Source organism: Aquarana catesbeiana, linkage group LG10, assembly GCF_042186555.1.
Source record: "Aquarana catesbeiana isolate 2022-GZ linkage group LG10, ASM4218655v1, whole genome shotgun sequence".
Lineage (NCBI taxonomy): Eukaryota > Metazoa > Chordata > Amphibia > Anura > Ranidae > Aquarana > Aquarana catesbeiana.
Window position 1 is genome coordinate 222,131,379 of NC_133333.1, and position 20,351 is coordinate 222,151,729.

The 20,351-nt window shown below is 44.7% G+C and overlaps 1 protein-coding gene across 2 annotated transcripts in view; it reads left to right on the forward strand.

Moving 5' to 3' along the window:
* Nucleotides 1–20,351, forward strand: part of LOC141111222 (opioid-binding protein/cell adhesion molecule homolog) — a 676,299-nt gene that overhangs the window by 322,235 nt on the left and 333,713 nt on the right. Inside the window, exon 1 of one of the 2 annotated variants that reach the window (XM_073603348.1) lies at nucleotides 15,438–15,698. The exons of the other annotated variant lie outside the window; for it this stretch is intronic. Within the exon in view, the coding sequence (XP_073459449.1) occupies nucleotides 15,512–15,698 (187 nt within the window). The 5' untranslated portion in view covers nucleotides 15,438–15,511. Of the gene's footprint in view, nucleotides 1–15,437; nucleotides 15,699–20,351 lie in introns of those variants that run through there. 2 annotated transcript variants of the gene reach the window in all.

Below are 20,351 nucleotides of genomic sequence, written 5' to 3' on the forward strand. Positions count from 1 at the left end.
TGTTATGTTTTGGGGTTTAATACCGCTTTAAAGAACGTTCATTAATACAGAAAATTTCCTACGTTATAGGTTAACCACTTCAGCTCCGGAAGATTTTTTGCGATATGGCACTGCGTTATTTTAACTGACAATTGTGCGGTCGTCCGATGCTGTGCCCAAAAAAATTGATGTCCTTTTTTCCCCACAAATAGAGCTTTTTTTTTGGGGGGGGGGGGTGTTTTTAATTTTTTGTGACCGAAAATTAAAACAAAATTTATTTTACTTTCTGCTATAAAACATATCCAAACAAAAAAAAATCGAATTTCTTCATCAGTTTAGGTCCAAATTTATTCTGCTACAGAAATCTCAATAAGCGTATATTGATTGGTTTGCGCAAAAGCTATAGCGTCTGCAAACTATGGGATATATTTATGGAATTTTTATTTATTTTCTACTAGTAATGGCGGCAATCAGCCACTTATAGTGGGACTGCAATATTGCGGTGGACAATCGAACACTAACTGACACTTTTGACACTAATACAGTGATAAGTGCTTAAAACATATACACTGTCACTGTATTAATGACACTGGCTGGGAAGGGGTTAACATCAGGTGTGATCAAAGGTTTAACTGTGTGCCTAGCCAGTGTTTTTTTGCAGTGTGGGAGGTGCTTTTACTAGGGGAAGTCATGGATCCATGTTCCTGCTTTTCAGAAACACAGGATCCATGCCTTCCCCCCTGACAGAACGGAGATCTGCCTTGTTTACATAGGTAGACTGCCGTTCTGCCTCTGTAGAAAACGATTGGCGGGTGCCGGCGGACTTTTCATAGTAGTTTCCTCACAGAAAACACACATAGTTCCAATCACTCTTCAGGTATGCTTTTTATGGATGCTCTAAAGAAACTTGAACTTGGGTAGGTAGTGGGTAATGGTAAGATACCCCTGAACTTTGAGGACACTGAGGACACTTTGAGGACACTGAACTTTCCCTTGTAGAACTGTGAGCCAAGTCCTTGCATAAGAAATGATGGACTGAGCTTTGTAGTAGCAACTTTAGTAGATTCATCTTCCTCTCTGGACAGTCGGAGCAAAGTCCTTCCTCTAAGAACTACATAGACTGAGCTCTTCGGGACAATGGAAACAAAGTCTCCTTTAAATGTGCTGGCTTTAGCATAAGAGGGATGGCAAACAGCACACAGTCTCTAGGATCTCCCTCGCCAGTCTACTCACAAATGTCCTTGGGACACTGGTTGCCTCCTTCCAATATCATCTAGAAACCTTTACCCCGTAATACCAGACTAGATCCTCAGACGACAGCCAATCATGTAACTACTTGCCGCCTGCGCTATAGCCGAAAGACGGCTACAGTGCAGGCCTAAATTGCCGGGAGGGCGTCCATGGACGTCCTCCCGAGCAAGCGTTGTCTGCGCGACCCTGCAGGTCGTGCGCGGCGCGTTCTGTGATCACCGAGTCTATGAGAGCCGGCTGATCACAGATCCGAGTAAAGGGTCAATCCCAGCCCCTCACCACGTGATCAGCTGTCAGCATCGGTTCCTCACACAGAGTTGAGTTGAGAGGTATCTTGATATAGCGCGGTCTTACCCTGAAGGGTCCCGACAGAAAGCCGCGGCTACATTCTCTGTGCCCACCAGTGTCAGCTGCCAGTGCCCACTGTGCCACTCACCAGTGCCACCTATCAGTACCCACCATTGCCACCTATCAGTGCCCACAGTGCCACCTACCTGTGCCCACAGTGCCACCCATCAACGCCAAGCTCACTCCTCACAGCGCCTCCGATTAGATGCCTTGAGATGCACTTCTGCTGGGATTGGTGGAGGGGGAAGTGGGCGGAAAAGTTTCCGCCCAGCTCCCCCTCCACCAATTGCAGCAGAAGTGCATCCGGAGGCTTCTAATCTGCAGCGCCTGTGAGGAGTGAGCTTGGCGTTGCCCCGGGAACCTGGAAGTGTGGCGGAGAGACCGAAAGTATGGAGGGTCTCACCGTCTCACAGGAAGAGGACTGAAAGGGGGGGAGGCTCCTGCTGGTCTCATCTGATGTTCTCCTCCTGCCGCTCCCCGCAATGACAGGGCTCCATTCTACCCCTTTCTGCATCAATGTCCTGGCTCCTCTCCTCTATGCTGGTGAGTAGCTGTGTCTGTACACACATCCATGTACTAAGTGGAATGTTAATGTTATGCCCCTTTCACACTCGGGCGGTGCGTGCGTCGGCGGTAAAGCGCTGCTATTGTTAGCGGCGCTTTACCGTCGATTCTGCGGCGCTATTCGGCCGCTAGCGGGTGCTTTTAACTCCTGCTAGCGGCAGAGAAAGGGTTAAAACCACCCGCAAAGCGCCGCTGCAGTAGCGGTTTGCCGGCGGTTTAGCTGCGCTGCCCATTGACTTCAATGGGCAGGGGCGCTTTAGGGGAGGTGTATTCACCGCTCCTAATGCGCTGCAAAGATGCTGCTTGCAGGACTTTTTTTTCGGTCCTGCTAGCGCACCGCCACAGTGTGAAAGCCCTCGGGGCTTTCACATTGGAGAGACAGTGAAAGCCAGTGTGAAAGCCCGAATGCTTTCACACTGGAGCGGTGTGCTTGCAGGACAGGAAAAAAAAAAATTCCTGCAAGCAGCATCTTTGGGGTGGTGCGGGAGAGGTGAATACAACGCTCCTAACCCGCCCCTGCCATTGAAAACAATATGCAGCGCTGCTGAAGCGCCTGCAAAGCCATTCAGCAGCTGCACTTTGTGGGTGCTTTTAACCCTTTTTTGGCCACTAGCGGGGGGTTAAAAGTGCAGCTAAGACGACGGTAAAGTGCCGGGGGGGGGGGCAGACCAAAAGTTGTGTAAGGGATCCCAAAATTTCTGATGGCTGCCCTGCCCATCAGTGCCAACCATCAGTGCCATCTATCAGTGCCGCCTCATTAATGCTTATCAGTGCCACCTATCAGTGCTCATTAGTGCAGCCTTATTAGTGCCTATCAGTGCCCATCAGTGAAGGAGAAGAATTACCTGTTCTCAAAATTTTATAGCAAACTATGAAACAGTTTTGTTTTATTTTCAAAATTTTCGGTCCTTTTTTTGTTTTTATTTAGCAAAAAATAACCTAGCAGCAATTAAATACCACCAAAAGAAAGATCTATCTGTGTGAAAAAAAATAATAAAAATTTCATTTGGGTAAACTGTAGCATGACCGTGCAATTGTCATTCAAAGTGTGACAGCGCTGAAAGCTGAAAATTGGTCTGGGCAGGAGAGGGGTTTAAGTGCCCTGTAAGCAAGTGGTTAATGATAAATGTGTATTTGCTTATATGCTTTGTGATTTGTGAATGAATAATATCAATTAAATTTATAATTGGTGTGCAGTCATACTTAACCAATTAATCCTACAAATAATTATTTCTCATTTCCTGTTCCAAAAGACATCAATTCATATATATACACATCATATTCATTCTATGTTACATCAATTCATGTATGTACAGTCAGGTCCATAAATATTGGGACATCGACACAATTCTAATCTTTTTGACTCTATACAGCACCACAATGGATTTGAAATGAAACAAAAGTTTGATGGATGATTGTTAATCTGTCCCATTACTTTTGGTCCCTTAAAAAGTGGGAGGCACATAGACAAACTGTTGTAATTCCTACACCGTTCACCTGATTTGGATGTAAATACCCTCAAATTAAAGCTGAAAGTCTGCAGTTAAAGCACATCTTGTTTGTTTCATTTCAAATCCATTGTGGTGGTGTATAGAGACAAAAAGATTAGAATTGTGGCGCTGTCCCAATATTTATGGACCTGACCTACAATGGTAAAGTGCAAAATTTAAAGTTCTCCCAGTGTTTGTGAAATATTATATAAAATGAACCTTCAAGCAAATGTGGCATTAAACCTCAAATTAGTTAAGAACTAAAGTGCAGAAATTCTTTACACAACTGTGACAAACTAATTATATGCATACAATTCCATGTTTAAGTGTTCAGTGCATAAAAAGTTCATAAGGCATACACTATATCATTGGTGCTCAACCTGTGGCCCACCAGCTGTTGCAGAACTACAAGTCCCATGAGGCACTACAAGTTGCTGACAGTTCTAAGCATGACTCATAAAGGCAGAGGCATGATGGGACTTGTAGTTTTGCAACAGCTGTAGGGCCAAAGGTTGAGAACCCATGTACTATACTGTCAAAAGTATTGGGACGCCTGCCTTTACACGCACATGAACTTTAAATGGCATCCCAGTCTTAGTCCGTAGGGTTCAATATTGAGTTGGCCCACCCTTTGCAACTATAACAGCTTCAACTCTTCTGGGAAGGCTGTCCACAAGGTTTAGGAGTGTGTCTCTGGGAATGTTTGACCATTCTTCCAGAAGCACATTTGTGAGCTCAGGCACTGATGTGGATGAGAAGGCCTGGTTCGCAGTCTCTGCTCTAATTCATTCCAAAGGTGTTCTATCGGGTTGAGGTCAGGAGTCTGTGCAGGCCAGTCAAGTTCCTCCACCCCAAACTCGCTCAACCATGTATTTTTGGACCTTGCTTTGTGCACTGGTGAGCAGTCATGCTGGAACAGGAAGAGGCCACCCCCAAACTGTTCCAACAAAGTTGGGAGCATGAAGTTGTCCAAAATGTCTTGGTATTCTGACGCCTTAAGATTTCCCTTCACTGGAACTAAGCGGCCAAGCCCAACCCCTGAAAAACAACCCCACACCACAATCCCCCCTCCACCAAATGATTTGGATCAGTGTATAAAGCAAGGTCCATAAAGACATGGATGAGCGAGTCTGGGGTGGAGGAACTTGACTGGCCTGCACAGAGTCCTGACCTCAACCTGATCTTTGGGATGAATTAGAGTGGAGACTGCGAGCCAGGCCTTCTCATCCAACATCAGTGCCTGACCTCACAAATACGCTTCAATTATTCCTACATATAGTTCTTTCTCATTTCCTCTTCCAAAAGACATCAATTCATACATATATATATATATATATATATATATACACACACACATCATATTCATTCTATGTTACATCAATTCATATATGCACAATGTTAAAGTGCTCCCAGTGTTTGTTCCAAATCATATAAAATTAACCTTCAAGCAAATGTGACATTAAACCACAAATCAATTGTGGAAAAATCTAAAGTGCGGAAATCCTTCACACCGCTGTGACAATCTAATTATATGCATACAATTCCATGTTTAAGTGTTCAGTGCATAAAAAGTTCAGAAGACATCTTCATCCACTTCAAGATAATCCCATGTGTGAACCACTATATCCCACAATGATGAACATCCACCATGTGCTTCACCCTAATCGCTCACCTTCAAGCTTGATCTATATTCTCATACAGATCAAACAAGCTGGTTGGTGCACTTCTCCTCAGTGCTAGGATCTCCTATGTACTTATTGTATACCTCCGCTCCCGTTCTGCCTCTCCAAATGTTTCCCAGATATGGTCACACATAGTGTAAAACCGTAATTATTTTTTTTTTTTAAAAAGCTGCTTTTACACTCACATTCCAATTGTACAAGAAAGTGCAGCATGTACAACACACATGTGGTCTGACCGTGACACGGAAGTGACGTCACCCGGTTCCTCCCGACGCGTTGTGTCACAACACTCGTGACGTCATCCTTTATTACTTACACTTATGGTGACCCATGAATCTAATGTGAGCAGCTGCTTGAATTAAAACAATATCATCACCTAGTAAAAGCATAAAATCTAAAGTGGTAGCGCATAGGATTTCTTACAATAGCAAATCATTTAGCTTTCAGCAACTTAGGCCTCCAGCACACTGCAGGCACATGGTAGATTTGCCTAGGGGGCCCGGAGCCCCCCTAGGCTGTGATCTCCTCCTCAGGGAAAAAGATCAGGCTGCTCTCAGGCTCAGAGTATTTATACAGACTCCCAGTCACCATCTGGGCACCTCTCCCCAGGGATTAGCCAGGGCTGTATGAATATTCAGCTGCTGATTAGTCTCTTCCTGTCCACTATATTTCAGAAGATTTCTGGACCGGCCAGGGGGAAGCAATCAATCCTGCAGCCACTGAAACACAGACCAGACCAGAACAATCAACATAGCCACACTGTGAGCCAAATGAGCCAAAACTTAATTTGCCTAGCAACAAACTGCAGCTCTACTGGATACAGTGAGCAGGAAGAAAATGTACCTAATTCTAGGAGAGTGCTACAAATAGATAGCTTTGAGCTGAATGTAACAACGGAGGATATGCTGGTGTGATATACAGAACTAACAATACATAGAGTGAAGCAGAGTGTGACAATGGAGAATACAGTGCTGGGATGTACAGAACTGTTACTACACTACACAATGCACAGGATTCAATACTGAGATGTATAGAACTGACTCTATATAGAGCAGAGCTGGGTGTGATAATGAAGGATATGCAAAACTGGCACTACATAAAGTGCTGTTGGGTGTGACAATGGAGGACGTAATGCTGGAAATGTACAGAATTGAGACTACATAGAGTGGAGCTGGGTGTGAATATAGCTGATACACTGCCGGGACGTATAGAGTTGATAGTATATAGAACATAGCAAGGAGTGAAATGGTGGACATTAGACTTGTGCAATTCGTTTCGTTCCGAATTAGTTTTTTAACGAGTTTTGACAAATTTGTTAACGAAAAACCTTTTAATGAATGTTTCAGAATATTCGTAAATTCGAATACTTGAAAATTCGTAAATTCATAAATTCGAAAATTCGGAAATTTGAAAATCTGAAAACCAGAAAAATTTGAAAATCTGAAATAATAACTAACTAATAATAACTTAACTATTACTAACTATTAAATGATAGGTATTGGAATTTCCTTTCAAATTTGGCTGTTAGTGAACGTTACGAATACGAATTTATCTGAAGTTACAAATGCTGTATCTAAAGGAATGTACGTAACAAAGTAATAATCATAAAAACTTTTTATTATTATTATTATTATTATTAATATTATTCATTCGTTCCGTTCCATGTGTTTAGATGCAGCATTCGTTATTTTGGATAATTCGTAACTTCGGATAAATTCGTATTCCTTACGTTCACTTATGCCGTGTACACACGGATGGACTTTTCGGCATCAAAAGTCCGGCGGTCTTTCCAACGGACTTTTGATGGACTTCTGATGGACTTTCGAACGAACGGACTTGCCTACACACGATCACACCAAAATCCGACGGATTCGTACGTGATGACGTACGACCGGACTAAAATAAGGAAGTTGATAGCCAGTAGCCAATAGCTGCCCTAGCGTCGGTTTTCGTCCGTCGGACTAGCATACAGACGAACCGATTTTTCGACCGGACTCGAGTCTGTCGGAAAGATTTGAAACATGTTCCAAATCTAAAGTCCGTCTGATTTTCGACCGTAAAAGTCCGCTGCAGGTCCGATGAAGCCCACACACGGTCGGATTGTCTGACAGATTCGTTCCGTCGGACCAGTCTGGTTAAAAAGTCCGTCCGTGTGTACACAGCATAACCGCCAAATTTGAAAGAAAATTCCAATACCTAAAATTTAATAGTTAGTTATTATTAGTTATTCTTTCGGATATTCTTTTTAATTTTTGGATTGCCGAATTTACGAATCGCGATCATAATGAGTGACCCGAAAAACAAACAAAAAAACAAATGAAACTAAAACGAACACATTTTTTCGGCAGTGCACATTTCTAGTGGACATGCTGCTGGGATAAGAGAACTAACCCTATATAAAGTGGAGCTGGGTGGGACTATGAAGGATACAATGATGGGTTGTACAGAACTGATGCCATATAATATAGAAAGGACTGATTAGGTTCATGGAGTAGCTGGCAAAACGTAGAATATTTCTGGGGGTAACTGGTAAACTATTTCTCTTTCTGCAGGCAGAGTAAGAGGGGGAGCAGGAAATTTAGGAGGTCCTGTTGGGTGTCCATTTTTTAGTGAAGTTTAAACAGATTACAGAAATTAGCGGGAGGGCTGCACTGTGTGGATTGATAAGTTATTAATCGCCAGCAAGAAGAGAAGGATTTTGTGTAGCCCATGTAGCTAGGGTTGCCACCTTTTCTTCAAGTCAAACCCGAAAACTTCAGAGTCGCACACCAATTTTTTTTCTTAGTATGCATAGATAAACTATGCATAGATGTTGCTATTAAATAACATTTCTAATCATATGAAGTTAAACACAAGAGTCCCCCTTTACATCAGAGTCCACAGAGTTCCCCTTTTACATCTGAATCCGCAGAGTTCCCCTTTTACATCTGAATCAGCAAAGTTCCCCTTTTACATCTGAATATGCAGAGTTCCCCTTTTACATCTGAATCCGCAGAGTTCCCCTTTTACATCTGAACCTGCAGGGAAGCTCTGATGTAATGAGTGCTCTGAGAACCCCAATTTACCTTAGTGTACTCACTTTGAGGCAGGATAGAGAAGGGGGGAGGGGGAGACTTCAGTCACAGACAGGGATGGATGGTAAGCTCACTCACCCCTTGGCAGTCAGCACCTCTCATCCAGATGTATCTGAAGCTGCTGGGCTTCAAATTTCCCGTCCCTACTTTTCTTTTCTGTGGTACAGTGCTGGGGATTGGAGTGTAGGCAGACACAGAGGGGTAGAGGCTGGAGAAAGAGGTGTATATTGAGCCCTCTCTCCTTTCCCATCTGTCTGTGTGTGTTTGGGGGGGGGGGGGTTATTAGTGCTGGCTTTGGGCAGTGTGAAAGAGAGTGTAACAGATACTCTCAGATTAGACAACTGCAGTCAACAACCCTGCTGGGAAGCCATAGTCCGGTCTGAATAATGTGTCCGGGTCTCCGACCGTCTGAAACCCGGACGCATGATTCCAAAATCCAGAACAGGTGGCAACCCTACATGTAGCATTGCAATATGTACATTGCATGTGAGAGAGAAGGTATGGTGGGTTCAGGAACGAATGAAAGGGTGTAGAAAAGATAGAGAGGAGGATTACAGGAGTGTAAACAATGCAGAGGATTGGGGGAATTCAGGAATGTGCAGGTTAAGGAGGGTAATAATGTGCAGTGTGAGAAAGGTAGGCAATTATGAAGAGAAAAGGCAGGGGTTTGTAGGGTAATGGAGACATACACAGGGTTTGCAGAATGAAGAGGAAAGAGGTGCACAAGGTACAGAGAAGAGCAGTGCACAGGGGGCAGAGGAGAGGGGTGCCAGGGTGAGAGGTTTACATCATGTGCAGAGGAAAGTTGTGTAATGGGTACAGAGGAGAGGGCTGTATTGGGTGCAAACAAGAGGGGTGCACAGGGTGCAGAGGAGAGGGGTGTACAGAGTACTGAAGAGAGTATTGTACAGGGTGCACAGGAGAGGGGTGCACAGGGTGCAGAAGAGAGGGGTGTACAGAGTACTGAAGAGAGTATTGTACAGGGTGCACAGGAGAGGGGTGCACAGGGTGCAGAGGAGAGGGGTGTACAGAGTACTGAAGAGAGTATTGTACAGGGTCCACAGGAGAGGGGTGCACAGGGTGCAGAGGAGAGGGGTGTACAGAGTACTGAAGAGAGTATTGTACAGGGTGCACAGGAGAGGGGTGCACAGGGTGCAGAGGAGAGGGGTGTACAGAGTACTGAAGAGAGTATTGTACAGGGTGCACAAGAGAGGGGTGTACAGGGTGCAGAGGAGAGGGGTGTACAGAGTACTGAAGAGAGTATTGTACAGGGTGCACAGGAGAGGGGTGTACAGAGTACTGAAGAGAGTATTGTACAGGGTGCACAGGAGAGGGGTGTACAGGGTGCAGAGGAGAGGGGTGTACAGAGTACTGAAGAGAGTATTGTACAGGGTGCACAAGAGAGGGGTGTACAGGGTGCAGAGGAGAGGGGTGTACAGAGTACTGAAAAGAGTATTGTACAGGGTGCACAGGGTGCAGAGGAGAGGGGTGTACAGAGTACTGAAAAGAGTATTGTACAGGGTGCACAGGAGAGGGGTGCACAGGGTGCAGAGGAGAGAGGTACACAATAGACTTGTGCACAACGGAAAATTTTGTTTAGTTTCATTTCATTTTCATTCGTAAAATACATAATTTCGTTCTGTTATATTCGTTATGTTCCGTTAATTCATTTTTGGATAATTCGTTATTTCTGTAGCATGTCGATATTCGTTATACTGAATCTTGAATCATGTCGAATTCATTCATTATATACGTTATAATTTCTTTCGTATTAGTTGAAATTCGATATTTATGTATATATATATTCGTGATAATGATTCGTAGTTTGGAAAGTCGTTTGTTTATTGAATCTATTAACACCCAATGACAATATCTCTTCTCCTCTGCTCAAATACAATACAACACACACAATGACTATATCTCTTCTCCTATGCTCAAATACAATACAACACCTTCTCACTCAGTTCTCAGGAATGCACTTTGCCAGTAATCCAACCTCCAGCACAAAGTTGATCAGCTGATTGGACTGTAAGATTTACTTTGAGTTGACCTTTTGTTTCATTAGATCTTTAACAAATTACAGAATCATGTCAAATTCATTCCTTATATCCGCTATAATTTCTTTCGTATTAGTTGAAATTCATTATTTTTTAATTCGGACATTCGGAAGCATCCGAATGTCCAAAAGATGCAAAATTAGGCCGAATTTCGATTTGTTGCAAAACTGATTGCACATGTCTAGTGCACAGAGTTTTACGGAGAGGGGTGTACAGGGTGCTGAGGAGAGTTACAGTATGTGCAGGGTGCAAAAAAGACGAGTGTACATGGTGCATAGTAGAGGTTAGATACTGTAGGGTCAAGAGGAGAGTTGCTTTGTAGGGTGCAGAGTACAGGGTGCAGAGAAGAGGTGTGCATAGGATACAAAGGAGTAGAGTGTACATGTTGCAGAGGAGAAAGGTGTATAGGGTGCAGGGAAGAGGGGTGTAGAGGAGAGGTATGTACAGGGTGCAGAGGAAAGGTATGTACAGGATGCAGAGGAGAGGTATGTACAGGGTGCAGAGGAGACTTATGTTCAGGGTGCAGAGGAGAGGTATGTACAGGGTGCAGAGGAGAGGTATGTACAGGGTGCAGAGGAGATATATGTTCAGGGTGCAGAGGAGAGGTATGTACAGGGTGCAGAGGAGAGGTATGTACAGGGTGCAGAGGAAAGGTATGTACAGGATGCAGAGGAGAGGTATGTACAGGGTGCAGAGGAGAGGTATGTACAGGGTGCAGAGGAGAGGTATGTACAGGGTGCAGAGGAGAGGTATGTTCAGGGAGCAGAGAAGAGGTATGTACAGGGTGCAAAGAAGAGGTACAGTGGGGACGGAAAGTATTCAGACCCCACTTAAATTTTTCACTCTTTGTTATATTGCAGCCATTTTCTAAAATCAATTAAGTTCATTTTTTTTCCTCATTAATGTATGGTCCTAAGTATTCAGACCCTTTGCTGTGACACTCATATATTTAACTCAGGTGCTGTCCATTTCTTCTGATCATCCTTGAGATGGTTCTACACCTTCATTTGAGTCCAGCTGTGTTTGATAATACTAATTGGACTTGATTAGGAAAGCCACACACCTGTCTATATAAAACCTTACAGCTCACAGTGCATGTCAGAGCAAATGAGAATCATGAGGTCAAAGGAACTGCCTGAAGAGCTCAGAGACAGAATTGTGGCAAGGCACAGATCTGGCCAAGGTTACAAAAAAATTTCTGCTGCACTTAAGGTTCCTAAGAGCACAGTGGCCTCCATCATCCTTAAATGGAAGAGGTTTGGGACGACCAGAACCCTTCCTAGAGCTGTCCGTCTGGCCAAACTGAGCTATCGGGGGAGAAGAGCCTTGGTTAGAGAGGTAAAGAAGAACCTAAAGATCACTGTGGCTGAGCTCCAGAGATGCAGTCAGGAGATGGGAGAAAGTTGTAGAAAGTCAACCATCACTGCAGCCCTCCACCAGTCGGGAATTTATGGCAGAGTGGCCTGACGGAAACCTCTCCTCAGTGCAAGACACATGAAAGCCTGCATGGAGTTTGCTAAAAAACACCTGAAGGACTCCAAGATGGTGAGAAATAAGATTCTCTGGTCTGATGAGGCCAAGATAGAACTTTTTGGCCTTAATTCTAAGCGGTATGTGTGGAGAAAACCAGGCACTGCTCATCACCTGTCCAATACAGTCCCAACAGTGAAGCATGGTGGTGGCAGCATCATGCTGTGGGGGTGTTTTTCAGCTGCAGGGACAGGACGACTGGTTGCAATTGAGGGAAAGATGAATTCGGCCAAGTACAGGGATATCCTGGACGAAAACCTTCTCCAGAGTGCTCAGGACCTCAGACTGGGCCGAAGGTTTACCTTCCAACAAGACAATGACCCTAAGCACACAGCTAAAATAACGAAGGAGTGGCTTCACAACAACTCCGTGACTGTTCTTGAATGGCCCAGCCAGAGCCCTGACTTAAACCCAATTGAGCATCTCTGGAGAGACCTAAAAATGGCTGTCCACCAACGTTTACCATCCAACCTGACAGAACTGGAGAGGATCTGCAAGGAGGAATGGCAGAGGATCCCAAATCCAGGTGTGAAAAACTTGTTGCATCTTTCCCAAAAAGACTCAAAAGGGGCTTCTACTAAATACCGAGCAAAGGGTCTGAATACTTAGGACATGTGATATTTCAGTTTTTCTTTTTTAATAAATCTGCAAAAATGTCAACAATTCTGTGTTTTTTTGTCAATATGAGGTGCTGTGTGTACATTACTGAGGAAAAAAAATGAACTTAAATGATTTTAGCAAATGGCTGCAATATAACAAAGAGTGAAAAATTTAAGGGGGTCTGAATACTTTCCGTCCCCTCTGTATGCTCAGGGTGCAAAGGAAACATGTGTTCAGGGTGCAGAGGAGAGCTATGTTCAGGGTGCAGAGGGAAGGTATCTACAGGGTGCAGAGGAGAGGTATGTGCAGAGCAAAGAAGTGTACAGTTTGCAGGGGAGAGGGGTGCACAGAATACATAGGAGAAGTATATATAGAGTGCAGAGGAGATGTATGTATAGGCTGCAGAGGAGAAGTATGTGCAGGTAAAAAGGGTTTACATGGCACACAGTAAAGAGAGGTATGTACAGGGTGCAGAGGAGAGGTATGTACAGGGTGCAGAGGAGAGGTATGTACAGGGTGCAGAGGAGAGGTATGTACAGGGTGCAGAGGAGAGGTATGTTCAGGGTGCAGAAGAGAGGTGTGTACAGCGTGCAGAGAAGATGGGGGTAAAGGGTGCAGAAGAGGGGACTATAGGGTACAGAACGCTTGCTTCATCTTCCCAGAAAAATGTGATCTGGTGCCCTTGGGATGTTCAGGTTGCTTCTGCTCCACCAGCATAATGAGTGCGATTACTCAGTGTCCACTGCAGCTGGATGAGTGATGTGCGGGGGACAGAGGCTGATTAGGAGAGCGCCATATCGATCCCTGGACGGGAGCAGAACACTGCCTGTAATACAAACAGTGTCAGCTCAGCCAACACAGCCACAACTCACTGACACAAATGTCCACACCGACTAGTATCCATCTATCCATCGCTATCCCTTCCTAATATCCATATATCCATTCACCCATCTACCCATTTTTTCATTCATCCTTCTATCTATCGTTGTTCTTCCAGCCATACATCCATCTCTTACCCTCCATTCATCCCTATCCTTCTATCTATCTATCTTTCTATCTATCTGTAGCGCACCTCCTAAGGAGCCGCAAGTAGAAAGGGATCCCCCACCCTGCACAGCCAGGCAAACTGCATTTTCACAGCACACTTGAGGCAAGGAACAGTCCAGAGCTTTGATTTGTATTTTTATTAGAGGGTTAAACTTGGATAGAAAGAAGGGTAATATGCCCACTTGACTTTAGAAGAACTTTCGGGGACAAACTTATTCTGTACAGCTATTTACACCCCTCAGCTTCTTCCAGCACAACACTTGCTTGAAGCACTACAACTCCCAGGACCAGCTGGCACTGTTGGATAGGTAGCAAATGCCCTTTACAGGCAGGGACTGTGGGCCCCCTGTTTGTGTAGCAAAGTCCTAGTGTCCAGCTGTCCTTCTGAGGCCACTGATCCCAACACCACCTCTTCAGACACTGCCAGGCCTCCCGGCTGCAGCTGCCCCTTTCTCCAGCCCTCCCAGCTAAATATCCACAGTCCTCCCAGACTGACTCTGCATCCATCCCAGACTGCTTCCACCCAGTCCACTCAGGCATGCCTCTCAGTTCTCCCAACTGTACACTCACCAGCCCACCTGGTTGTCCTGATTTAAGTGGCAATGTTCTCCTGCTGTCCTTTTCCTGCTCAGGACACCCCTGTGTGTCGTGAAGAAGGTCCCTTCCACACCCAAGCCCAGGCCCGAGGAGGCCACCGACTGCCTAACACTGTTTCTCCAGCTTCCACCTGAACTCCTTCCCCAGCTGGGCTGAACCAGAGTATTTTGAGGGGGCCTGCCCCCTGTCAACCCATATTTTGGGGATCCATCAGGGCCCTTATGAATACTCCAGGAAGCTCCTCCTCACCTCCACTCCTATTCTTCTGGAAGTTTCCAGCAAGTTCCAGAAGTAGGGAGAGGTCTCAGAGATGCTGCCTGTGAGTCATCCAGCCCTCCCTGAGTCACTCACTCAACCCAGACAAAAAAAACACAGGCTTGACTGCCAGCCAAGCCTAAACAATTTTCCTACACTAACAAAAACCTATTCTAGCACACTAGAGGGTGCTACGTATCTATCTGTCTACCCATCCATACATCTTTTTATCCATCCATTCCTTCCTCCGTCCATCAATCTGTCTTAGGATTCTGAGTATGTAAACTTCCATCCATCCTTTTATTCAATCCCTCCTTTCCTTCTACCCAGAAGAATTTCACTAATGACAAATCGTGACTTTTGTTATTAAAAATATGCTAATCCCTTAAGTGGCTAATGACAACCGTGCACCAATGTGGGGCTCTTGGCATTGCATTGCACTCAGATTGCCCAGTTATACCACTCCAGTATGTTGAGAAATCCCTTGATACAGACTGTGATGAATTGGAGGGGAACGGCTTTGATAAGTGTCTCCTCTGTCCCTCTTGGACCAAGTTGTATAAATAAGTTTTGTTCTCTGTGAAAGGGTGAACGTGCAGAAATGTGCCAGTTGCTTAGCAATCTTCCTGTCTCCTTTATTGTGATATGAATAGGAGACTCATGGCCTCTGCTCATTCTTAGTCTAGAATGGTCGGCCTATAGCTTGCCCACAAGTAGTCCGGGGACTGCAATGGATGAGATGGCTTAAGCAGCGCATAACATGATGTGGTTCACCTTTGTGCATTGTGACTGACAGGTCAAGCAGAATGTATTCACATGCAACAAGCCGCATCTATCCATCTTTCTTCTCCTCAGAGGGGCTGATCTGCATTTGTTGTGTGTTTTTAGTATGCGGACTGATGAGGCCTCTCACTGTGCCCTGCCAATTAAACTTTCTTCCTGGGCAATGCTGCTAATGAACACAGTATCCTGTACACTATAAACCGCAAAGACATAAGTCATCTTGCTGTGCGGAGGAGCTGCTGACACATTGCTGGATGTACCAGTGTGCTGTGGAGTGGATACTAACCAGGGCAGAGATTAAGACCTGGGAAATGGAAGAAAACAAGAACACTTTGAATTCAGAGATGTTTTCAAGTGGTGAGCTCTCCGTCTTAAGGGTTATATGTCTCTTGCACTTCAGTCTCTGCAAGTTTGCAAGCTGCAAGTTTCTGTGGGTGACAGGTAAGCTGACTCTTGAAACAGCTGAAAACCTTACCCTGATTGGCGTTTCCAGTTTTCCTTGCTGATTGAGATTGCTTGCCTATGAAGGCAAGCTGCCAAGATCACCAATTTTAAACCAGAAGATTTCTGAAAAGAGTATAATGGCAAAACAGTCAAAGCTCAGCTAGAAAGGATGACAGATTAGTAGATATGAAATGTGAAATGCCACCAAACTTGATAGATTTATGATATATGAAAGGCATGTAATTATATTAATATTTAAAAATCCTCATATGATATTTTACATTTGTATTACTTTTTTTTGTGCAGCCGGTTGCTTTATTGCTTTATGTTAGCTGTCACTCTAGAGTAAAGGTGGGGCAAAAAATGACATCTGCCAATGACTGGTGGTCATCTGTGTGTTGAAATATATCTTCTCACTCTTTTCTATTTGCATATTTTTCATTTCTGTTTCCTGAGCTTTTCCGAGACAAAATCCATAAATGTCATAGTTCAGATAAACTCCCAGTAATATAATGTTATTTATAGAGATTCTCTCCAGCTTACTTTCATCAGCACTATATAAGAGTGAAGTAGTTCCTTTAACCAAGTATAGATGTACTGACTCTGTCATTTATGTCCTTGTATGAGGCCAGCTCAAGGGTTTTCATTAAAAATGGACTTTGGCATATTTATCAAGGGGTATGGAATACCAAAACCTTAGAATGTGGATTTAATGAAAACATGCTACTCTAGAAGAAGGTCCTCTTGTGACACCAGAGAGTTTTCCTCTGTACTCCATGAACTCAACTTCCTACATAGCTGCTGACTTCGAAGGAGAACTTCAGGTGAGACTCACTAAGAAAATCTAATTGCTTGAGACCCATATCCCCATTTGTACTTACTTGTTAAGCCCAGGTATTGGCAAGAGGGTATATAAGTCTATGTGTTGAATTTTGCAGATCCTGGTGGCCGAAGCCCACCTCCTATTTGGCAGTCTTACAGACCTTAATTCACTTATTAATATGGCTGCATTAAATATATCTTCTGCCTGACACCAAATTCCCTTTCTATGGGAGCCTCATGTGGCTTCTGTAGTTGCGCCTCCATGTGGTTCCACATTTCACCACAGACTGGAACTTTATAGACAATTTTCAGTCCAGAGTATTATCACACCAGGTTTTGGACAGATCACATAGTTGCTATCTGAGATGGGCTCAGGTAACAGATCCAGCTACAGAAGAGGAGGTTACATAGGCTCCTATACCTAAATATAAACATTTGATCCTTTAATGCTAATGAAGCGCAACCCACGTAGGAGCCGCTGGTAATTTTGGGTCTTATGCTCTTTCTTTGGCCCTAGGCAGAGCCTCGCTTCTGCTGATAACACCAGAAAACCTTGGCTGGGGACTCCCAGCAGTCACACAAAGATGGCACACGCCAGTGTTACCAACCTACAAGATTGAAATTTACTGACACAACACCCAAAATTTACTGGCACAGCTAAGTATTTACTGCCATTTCCAAAAGTTACAAAATTACAGTTTTAAGTGCAAATTTCAGCATTTAAGCTGCAAATAAGTACAATATGCAATTTGCAATATGATTTAAGGTAGATACTACAGCAAATTTCTTATTTTATTTTCAATATAGTAAATAAGTGGCTCAGGGACAGAACTCAGAAATTAGAATGGACAGGCACACACATGAAATTGAGCAGTGTGCAGCAGGACAGATCACCAACAGGTCCCCTCCTGAGTCACAGTGACAGTCTCTCTCCATGCCAGGTTGTCTCTTCAGTCCACTCCAGTCCAAACAGCACTAACAGTCCCAATCCTGGCTTGCCTTGCTCCCGTCCCGCAGACCTGCAAATGAGGCTCTGGCCGCTCCGCTCCCTTCCCTTGCATCATGACATCACACGACAAGCTCAGGCACCACCTCCACCAGATGCACCCCCGCCGGTACCGCCTGAACACACTGTAGCAGGCACTCGGATGGTCTTGGCTGGCTCTGGACCCGAGCTGAGCATGCACAGTTCCGAGCCAAGCGCCACAGACATTTTTTTTTACTGGTGGCAACCCTTTCCTCTTACTGGCATTTACTGGCAGGAGAAAAAGACAGTTTTTTACTGGCTGCCAGTAAAAGTACTGACGGTTGGCAACACTGGCACACGCTGACCATTAGAGAATAATAAATAAAGTAAAAAAAGTAACACGGCAGATCAGGCGTTCAGTGCCAACATGTGAGAAAATAGCACAATACAAATATAATGCAATTAACCCCAGGTACCTTTTAAGGATAGACTCAGCATGTACTGCTGTCCCAAGTACATAAAATAATAGCTCCCTGACTCAGGGATTACATACCAAGTGACTGTAAATGGCTAACGGTAGGTACAGCAGGCTAGTTCACTTGAGGGCTCTCAGACAAGAGGAGCTAGGCTTAGGCCTGTGTGTTTGATACGCTACCAACAACCCTGTTCTCCCCCACGGTATGCAACACGATTGGAACAGTTTGTTGGCGTAAGCTGCTGCCGGCACAGTTAGGGCCCTTTATTGCTGGCGTGCAAAAACAATGCAATGCTTCCAGGGCGTGAAATGTGAAAACAATTAAATGAGGAGTTAGACTCAGTCACAGTGGATATCCCCTTTTAGGCGGCTAGGTGACAGTAAACACTTTTAAAGAAAAGGGGAATGTAATGTGGGAGAAGATTGGAAGGAGTTAACGTTGGGGTATTATGCAGTAAGTGGTGGTGCACAAGGAGTAATCAATGTCAGCAATCTGGAGTAATGGCTGCTTTGTGGGTGTCTCTGGCGTTATTAGCTGCTGTTATAAGTTGAAAATGACAGCAAGTGTGTTTGGCCTCTAATGGGAGAAATGTCAATGGAGGATAATGGTCTCCCCTCGGAAAACAGGAGTTAACTGATTGTTATGGCTGTTTTGCGAGTCAGAGACCCTCTCACCAGATCCTTCTGTAGCAGTCCTCATGCAACAATGAGTAGTCTGTTTGGTTTGGCCCCCTTAAGCAGCGATGCAGCAATGGTGATCATGCTGAATATGGCTTGAACAGCGATTCCAGATGATGTATGCTCCACCTGTGGTTACTTCAGCAGTCTGCCCCTCAGCTCTGGTACAGCATCGTCGAATGCAGTTCAGCCTGGCCTGGTTCAACACAACACAGCACAGCTCGGCTAACACACACCTTTTTGGTTGAGGTGTCTCCCTCCAACTGCCTTGCTTCTTCCCAGGCTTTTGTTTCTATATCATCCCTCTCCCCTTTCTGATGCTTGTGGGCCTTGTAGTTGTGACCCTAGCATCTCTGTGTTCAAGATCCTCCTTCGAGACTACATCTCCCCCAGACTGCTCTGGGTGTTTGTGTTAGAACTATGATTAGGCAAAGTACTGGACAATGCCATCTTGTGGGCACATATTGTTCTGCATCTTAGTAACCAATGCCCAGGGTTACACTAACGACAGTTTCCTAATGGCTAAATATAGTGCTCCACACTATGCATGCTACAGTGCCACATTGATTGGTGAGCATGGCGAAATGTGGGTGTTCCAAAAAGACATGGTATATCGTGACACATCTTTTCACATTTTGCAGTATCGGCTTACTCTGCGGCTCTTGGCATTCAGTCACATGACATCTTAGAGCCATAAAAAGTTGGTGCTGCAAGAATTCCTTGTACTAGATGCTGTGATCGCAGGTCTGAAGGGGGAGCAGGTAGCTATATAATGCTCACCATATGTCACTGGCTGGGGGTCCACTCTGAGAGGAATCTATCTCTACTCAGGGCCTAAAGCCCAACCTATCTTATTAACACTGGCCCAAGGAGATAATGCTCTCTAGGACCCATATGTCTGTTAGCATGTGGTCAATATGACAGTTTTCGGTATTAGCTCTTGTGTGGTGTAGCATTATCTTTTGGCTGGAGGCCAAAATACATTACCGTGCCCCACACACAGAAGAATATCACCCTATACCATGCCAGTAACTCTTGTTCCGGAACTGACTACCGAGGCATTTTGAGGGAGATAGAGCTGAACACTAATCATACTCCACCAGTTCTTCATGACATGCACTGTACACTTACTGTTGTACTGCCTTAAAGGCACAACTGACAGGGCCCTGTATTCACATGGTTCCAGGCCCAGTCCCTAGGAGGATTCCATACCACAGCAGGTCCAATGATAGGAACTCTGCTGCACAGTAGAGTGCCCTGTGCCCAGGCCACCTCTACCTGCAGAATCTCCGTCACTGGCCAGCACCTCTTCGCACTCGAACTGGGTGCTCCTCCTTCTTGGCACTACTCAGCTCCTAACCCCAAGGTTTAACTGTAATTCAGACTTTATTCCATAACCGCAAGAGTTAACTTTGTTTTAGCACACTTCACTGCATAACCAGGAGAGTTAACACAGACAGGCACTCTACATTCCCCAGTTCTTTTAATACACTATGAATCAGTGGTGTATTTAGGTTTTGTGCTGCCCTAGGCCTGACTAAACGCATGCACCCCCCTAATTTAAATACGACCCACCCCATCCTGCCGAGGCCACACCCCTTCCTGTTTAAGACCCACCCTATCATCTGTAAACAACACCCCTTCCTCTTTAGGCTCATTTGGCACCTTTCAGGGGGGAACGGGTACCTGTTTCTGACAGGTACCCTTC